The sequence below is a fragment of the Balaenoptera ricei genome, chromosome 4, assembly GCF_028023285.1.
Source record: "Balaenoptera ricei isolate mBalRic1 chromosome 4, mBalRic1.hap2, whole genome shotgun sequence".
NCBI lineage: Eukaryota > Metazoa > Chordata > Mammalia > Artiodactyla > Balaenopteridae > Balaenoptera > Balaenoptera ricei.
The window spans coordinates 24,042,086-24,049,682 of record NC_082642.1 but is presented as its reverse complement, the minus strand read 5'-3'; the positions used below and the strand labels follow the sequence as shown (position 1 = coordinate 24,049,682).

The following is a 7,597-nucleotide window of genomic DNA, read 5'->3' as shown; positions in this document are numbered from 1 at the left end:
AGAGATTCACCCTTTGCGCACAAGAAGACGGGGGCAGAATAAAGAGTTATGGTGGGCTAAAATAATAAACTGTTTAAATTCAATTATAATACATTCTTACAGTCTTAAGACTCAATTTAGAGGATGCTTTATTAGATGAGTCTTGGTTTGTAGTTTGAATTACTATATTGCCAGTCCTAATACTTAATTTGAGAGAAAGTCTACTTAAAATGTATTCAGGGCAAAAGACTTGAACAAGAGGGCATTTAAATAGCTGATAAGCATATAAAGATACTCAACCTCATTAGTCATCAGAAAAACTCAAAATTATGGTGCAAAACCACCAACACTCCCAGTAAAACAGTAAAAATGTGGAACAGCCAAACTCTTGTACTCTTAATGTGGGAGTGGAAATTGGTTCAACCACTTGAGAAAAGTGTTTGTCAGTATCTATGAGTTGAACATATGCCTACTTTATGACCAAGCAGCTACTCTTCCAGGAAAATATCCTGCAGAAATGTATACCTATGTGCAGGAAAAGACATATACTAGAATGTTCACAGCAGCACTCACTGTAAGAGCCCACTAGAAACCACTATTATCAACAGGCAGGATAAATAGCAAGTCCTGCATAAACAATATGGGGTCATATGCAACACCAAGATCGCCTGATGGGCAAACTATACACAGCAACATAGATGAATCTTACAAACGTAACCAGAAAGAAGTCAGATGCAACATTGTACATATTGTATGATTCCATCTCTGTAAAGTTAAACAATCAGCAGAATTAGTCTATGTTGCCAGAAGTCAAGATAATGGATATCTTTGTGGGGAGATGGGAAGTAATTGGAGGAGAGGCATCCCCCGCTCTGTTAACGTTTTGTTTCTTGATGTGGGTGCTGGTTACATGGGTGTGCTCACTTGGTGATAATTGTTCAAGTTGTATACTTAGGATATGTTAAGTTTTATGTATGTTTATTACACTTCAAGAAAAATTTTGAAAAATCTAAATTCGGAAGACTTCCCCCAGGCAGAGCTCATAGACTTCAGGAGGATGGGGCTGCGGGCTGCACTGGTGAGTAGAAGCAGCCCTGCCAGGGTTCAGCGCTTCTCCTGACCTCAGCCTTCAGCCAAGGGTTGCAGGAGACCGTGTCAGGGGGATTGGGGGTGGGAGAGCTTCCGGGAGGGACCCGGAGTGGGCAACCGAGACGCTTTTGGAGGAAGAGTCTGAGGATACCTGAAAATTGCGTTCAAAACGTTGTGTATGCGTGGGCACGTGCTCTCCTGGGGGAAGGGTCCACAGTGTTCACCTCGTGGACCGCCCCTCAGTCCCGAAGAGTCTGTGTTGGAGACATCGAAGAGTTGCTTGTCTAGATGAAGGTCCAGGGGTCAAGGAACCCGCATTCTAGTAACTAACCTGGGGCCCAGGCGGTCACTCTCATCTTGGGCCTCAGCTTCTCTCTCCAGCAGGCTCCAGGGTTGCTGCGGCTCGTACCTCCGTGGTGCGGACTCCTAGCCCGCGAGCAGAGATCCAGCCTCGCAGCTCCGGGCGCTGGGCAGAGGTGCAGCCGCGGCGAGCCCCTGCGAGCTGTCTGGGCGAGGGGTGGGGGTGTGGCGAGGGCGATGGGCGGGAAGGGCGAACCCTTCGGAGGAGGCGGATCCGCCCCCTCGCGGGCAGGTACAGTTGACCGAGGCCCCGGGAGCCGGGAGCCGGGTAGGAGTCGCGTGCCGCCGAGGAGAATGAGGCTCGCGGTCTGCGCAGTGCTGTGCGCGGGGGCCCTGGGTGAGTGCGCACTGGGAGCCGGGTGGGGGCCGGCCGTTTAGGATGGGACCGGGTGCTAGCCGAGGGTCAGCGACGGCGGGACACTGCACTGCCTCGTCTAGGCGGCTTCGAAGCAGCCCAGCGCCTGGCTGGCCCCAAAGTGCCTTCCACCGCCGGTGGTGCATCAGTGCACCTGACCAACTTTCGCCCTTGCAGAAACCCTGTAGGCTAGGGCAGGAGTTCGCAAACTCTGACCAGCCGACCAAATCCCGCCAGCTGCCTGATACACAGCCGAACGAGCTAAGAATGGGTTTTACATTTTTACATGTGTGAAAGAAAATAAAAAGAAAAATAATTTGACACATGAGAATTATATGAAATTCAAATGTCAGCGTCCATAAATAAAACTTCATTGCAACACGATCATGCTCATTCAGGTAAGTATTGTCCACGGCTGCTTTCAGGCTTTAAGGGCAGAGTTGAGTAGTTGCCACGGAGACTGTATGGCCCACAAAACTAGTAATTGCCTAGCTAGCCCAGTACAGAAAAAGTTCATGACCCCTGGCCTGGAGGCTGTTCGTCCAGTTTACAGTGAAGGAAACAGGGTCAGAGGAAAGAAGGGATTTTTTCCGAGGGCTCAAGGACTATTATTAAGAGGGGGAGGGGCACATCAGGTAAGCTTGTCATGTCAGGTATCTAACCAGAAGGATCTTTCCTGCTCTGAACTGTACAATGCCTCCCATCTCTACTACACACTAAGGAGGTGGAGGAATATAGGGGAGAAACAATCACCCTAGAATGGAATCCACCTGCCACTCGGTGCCATGTGACTGGGTGGTCCCTTGCCTTCCTCTCTGAGCTAATTTCCTCCTCAGTTCAGTAGAAATTACTTTTTCACAGCAAACACACAGTTGCTGTGAAAGTGACATGAAGTCATGTACCTAAGGGCAGAGCTCTAGGCACAGGTGAGTTATCACTGGAAAAAAATCCTGCACGTAAATATAGGGGCCCCTTCCCGTGTTGGGGTGCTGTCAGGGCTCTTGGCTGGGTAACTGTAAGGAAGGTAATGGTGCAAAGTCACTGAGCTCATGCAGGTGGAGACCCCTCCCTGGCGGGACAACTGGGTTCTGTCCAGCCCTGATTCTGTCAGGTCTCAGGCTGTCTTAAATCACTTCTGGGGTAGGGTATCTATCATGGGGGGAGGGGTAACCTGGGTTGAGCAGAAGAAGGCAGGAAAGGCAAGGAGTGCTTTCAGGGATGGGGGGGTGGCCCTCCTTGGCCCAGTGCTGCCACCTAGGGCCACACGGGGAGCTCTGCTGGGGCTGGGGAAGGCTGGCAATGTCGCTACAGCTGTGGTCCAACTATGGCTGCAGAAAATCCAGAGTGCAGCCCCCTGGCCTCTCCCGTATTCTGCCCGAACAGGGCTTCTGTTGTTTGTTCTTCCTCCATCCCCTCTCTTGGCAGTGTCAGGCACTGACCAAAAGTTCACTTTCCCAGTCGGCTCTGTGTTTACTAAACAGAGGCAAGAGCTGCCTCTCCCTGGCCCTCCGCCCACTCCATCCCAAAAATCCTTCTCTCTTGGCCACTGGACAAGGCTGGAATCGAGGACCTGTTTTCCTCAAAGCTCAGTGTTCTTTTCCTATAAAAACCCTTCTGGTGGCAGGTGACAGGAATGTAACCAAACTAGCTTAAACTCAAAGTGTCAGAGGAGCGGGAGTGGTGATTAGCAGGCCTTGCAAGAGCCAAGAACCAGGGGCTCAGTACAGCCTGTACCTCCATCTTGGCTGCCACCTCCTTTCTCTACCTTTTGCTCTTCTGGGGAAGAGATTTCTCCATGCAGTGAGCATGTGGCCACCAGCAGCTTTTCCCTTCTAGGAGCAGACTGAAATATTCACGGTGGGCTCTGATTGCCCCTTCTTGAAATTGTCACATGGTTGGATGGAGTGTTATTGATGGCTGGCCTAGTTTAGGTTACTTGACTCCATTGACCCTTAGCTTGCTTGCACACACTCTTTCTTTTTAAAATCATTTTTATTGAAACATAACTTACATTTAATAAAATGCTCTCCTAGAAGTATACATACAGTTCAACGAATTTCAACAAATATGCCTACCCCCATAACTACCACCACAATCAAAATATAGAACATTTCCATCACTCCCAAATTGTCCCCTACCCCTTCCCAGTCATTCCCATTTTTTCCCACTTTAGATAAGTTTTTCCTTTTCTAGGATTTCATATAAATGGAATCATGCGCTACATAGTCTTTTGTGTCTGGCTTGTTTCATTCAGCACAATTGTTTAGAGATTCATCCACATTGTTGTATGTATCAAAGTTCATTCCTTTTTATTGCTGAGTAGTATTCCATGGTATGACTTTATCACAGTTTGTTTTCCATTCATTTGTTAGTGGATGTTTAGGTTGTCTCCAGTTTGGGATATTATGACTAAAGCTGCTATGAATGTTAGTGTACAAGTCTTTGGGTGGACATATATTTTCATTTGTTTTGGGTAAATATCTAGGAGTAGCATTGCTGGGTCATAATGGTAAGTTATGTTTAACTTGTTAAGAAAATGTCAAACTTTTTTGAGTAGTTGTACCATTTTCCATTCCCACCCACAATATGATAATTTCAGTTGCTCCATATCCCGCTAACACTTGGTGTTGTCAATATTTTCACATTTAACCATTCTGACAGGTGTGTGTAGTACCTCACAACGGTTTTAAATTGCATTTCTCTGATGAGTAATAATGTTGTGGCTTAGCTTTCCATTTTCTTTTTTTTTTTAATTAATTATTTTTTTTTGAATTTTTGAATTTTATTTTTTATACAGCAGGTTCTTATTAGTTATCCATTTTATACATATTAGTGTATATATGTCAATCCCAATCTCCCAATTCATCACACCACCAATAAATAATTTATTTTATTTATTTATTTTTGGCTGCGCTGGGTCTTCGTTGCTGCACGCGGGCTTTCTCTAGTTATGGTGAGCGGGGGCTGCTCTTTGTTGCCGTGCGTGGGCTTCTCATTGCAGTGGCTTCTCGTGTTTCAGAGCACAGACTCTAGTCTCACAGGCTCAGTAGTTGTGGCACATGGGCTTAGTTACTCCACGGCATGTGGGATCTTCCTGGACCAGGGCTCGAACCCGTGTCCCCTGCATTGGCAGGCGGATTCTTAACCACTGTGCCACCAGGGAAGCCCTCCATTTTCTAAATGATAACCTTCTGAAGAGCAGATGTTTTACATTTTGATCAGGTTCACTTACCTAATTTTTATTTTTTGTTATTATGTTTTGTGTCCTCTCTAAAAATATTGATATAATTGGCTACCCCCAAAGTTGCAATAGTTTCCTCTTTGTTTTATTTTAGAAGTTTTATAGCTTCAGCTTTTATGTTTTGGTCTATGATACATTTTTAGTTAATTTTTGTGTATGGTATAAAGTAAGAGTTGAGATTCACTTTTCTCATATGGATATCCAGTTATTCCAGGACTTGTTTTTGAAAAGAATATCCTTTCTTCACTGAATTACCTCGGCAGCTTTGTTGAAAATCTATTGACCCTATATATATGGGTCAATTTCTAGACTCTCTGTTCTGTTACATTAAGCTTTATATCTCTCCTTGTGCCAATATCACACTGTCTTGGTTACTGTAGCTTTATAAGAAGTCTTGAAATCAGGTAGTATAAATCCTCCAACTCTATTGTACTACTTCAGTGTTGGTTTGGCCATTTAGATCTTTTGCATATCCAAACACAATTTTGAATCAGGTTATCAAATTCTATAAAAAACAAGTTTAGGCTTGGATTATTATTGAGATAGCATTTAATTTATAGATTATTTTGAGGCTTGGCATCTTAACAATATTGAGTTTTCTAATCCATGAACAATCTATATCTATTTATTTAGGTCTTCTTTCATTTATCTTGGAAATATTTTGTAGTTTTCATGTACAGCTCTTGTTCATAATTTGTTAAATTTATCCCTAGATATTTCATATATATATATATTTTTTAGATTTTTTTCTTTCATTTTTCTTGGCTGCATCAGGTCTTAGTTGTGGAACGCTGGGTCTTCATTGAGGCATGTGGGATCTTTCGTTGCGGCGTGGGCTCTTTGTTGTGGTGCGCAGGCTTCTCTCTACTTGTGGCGTGCAGGTTTTTCTCTCTCTAGTTGTGGTGCGTGGGCTCCAGGGCACGTGGGCTCTAGGGCGCGTGGGCTCTGTAGTTGGCGGCAGGTGGGCTCTCTCGTTGAGGCATGTGAGCTCAGTAGTTGTGGCGCAAGGGCTTAGTTGCCCCGCAGCATGTGGGATCTTAGTTCCCCCACCAGGAATGGAACCCGTGTCCCCTGCATTGGAAGGTGGGTTCTTTACCACTGGACCACCAGGGAAGTTCCGATATTTCATATTTTTGAAAGCCATTGTAAGTAGTATTTTTAAAGTTTCATTTTACAGTTTTTTCTTTTTAGCATTGTAGAGATTCAACTGATTTTAGTGCTTTGACCTCAGATCCTAAGACCTTTCTAAACTCATTTATTCCTTAAAATTTTCTGTGTAGAGAAACATGTTATCTGTGAATATAGACAATTTTCTATCTTCTTTTCCAATCTGTATGCCTTTTGTTTCTCTTTTGAGCTTTGTTAAAATGGTTAAGACCTCTAATACAGTGTTAAACAGAAGTGATGAGAATGTCTGTCTTTGCATTGTTTCTGACCTGAAGGGGAAAGCATTCAGTCTTTCACCATTAGGTATAATATTAACTGTGGGGTTTTTTGTAGATGTTTTTATCAGGTTGAGGACATTCCTTTCTATTCTTACTTTGTTTGGAATTTTGAATTGGCAAGTGCCTTTTCTGTTCTATTGAGATAATCGTATGAATTTTTCTGTTTTATTCTGTAATATGATGAACTATATTGATTAGTTTTTGCACATTAATTAGACTTAACATTCCTGGGCAAGGGATAAACCTGCGTGTGTGTGTGTGTGTGTGTGTGTGTGTGTGTGTGTGTGTTCATGTACTCAAGAATTTTTTTTTGGCTGGATTTGATTTGTTAATATTTTGTAAATGCTTTTTGTGTCTATGTTCATGGGGGATATTTGGTTGTAGTTTTCTTTACTTATAATGTCTTGTTTGGATTTGGTATCAGGTTAATGCTGGCCTTAGAAAATGAGTTAGGAGTATTACTTTCTCCTCTACTTTATAGGATAGTTTTTGCCACATTGGTGTTATTTCTGTTAAGTGTTTGATAGAATTCATCAGTGTAACCACTTGGGTCTGGAACTTCCTTTAACATTCATTGTAGTGCAAGTTTGCTGCACCCAAATTCTCAACATTTGTTTGTCTGGAAAAGTTTATTTTTGCCTTCAGTTCTGAAAGTTATTTTCATTGGTTTTAGATTTCTAGGTTAGCAAGTTATTTTCCTCTTAGCACTTTAAGGATATTCCATCGTCTATGACTTGTGTGGTTTCTGACAAAAAGTCTGAGATATTTATTGCCTTTGCTCCTCTGTACCTAATTTTGTCTCTTTTCTCTGGTTGCATTAGAACTGTGAGTTTGTAGTTTTCATAATATTAGGAAAAATTCTGGCCAAATATTTCTTCACATATTTTTTCTTGCCCCTTCCCCCCTTTTTTATCCTGGACTCCAGTTACACATATGTTAGATCACTTGATACTGTATGACAAGTCACTGAGGCTCTGATCATTTGTTTTCTATCTTTCTTTCTCTCTGCTTCATTTTGGATAGTTTGTAATAATGTCTTCTAGATCATCTTTTTTCTTCCGCAGTATCTAATCAGCTGTTAATCTCATCCACTGGAATTTTCATTTCAGATATTCTATTTTTCATCTC

The 7,597-nt window shown here is 43.0% G+C and overlaps 1 protein-coding gene across 1 annotated transcript in view; it reads left to right on the top strand.

The window, feature by feature from the left end:
- Positions 1-1,687: 1,687 nt before the first annotated feature.
- The window catches only part of LOC132365233 (inhibitor of carbonic anhydrase-like), a 41,895-nt gene continuing 35,985 nt past the window's right edge, over positions 1,688-7,597 (top strand). Inside the window, exon 1 of the mRNA XM_059921920.1 lies at positions 1,688-1,765. Within this exon, the coding sequence (XP_059777903.1) occupies positions 1,723-1,765 (43 nt within the window). The 5' untranslated portion in view covers positions 1,688-1,722. The remainder of the gene's footprint in view (positions 1,766-7,597) is intronic.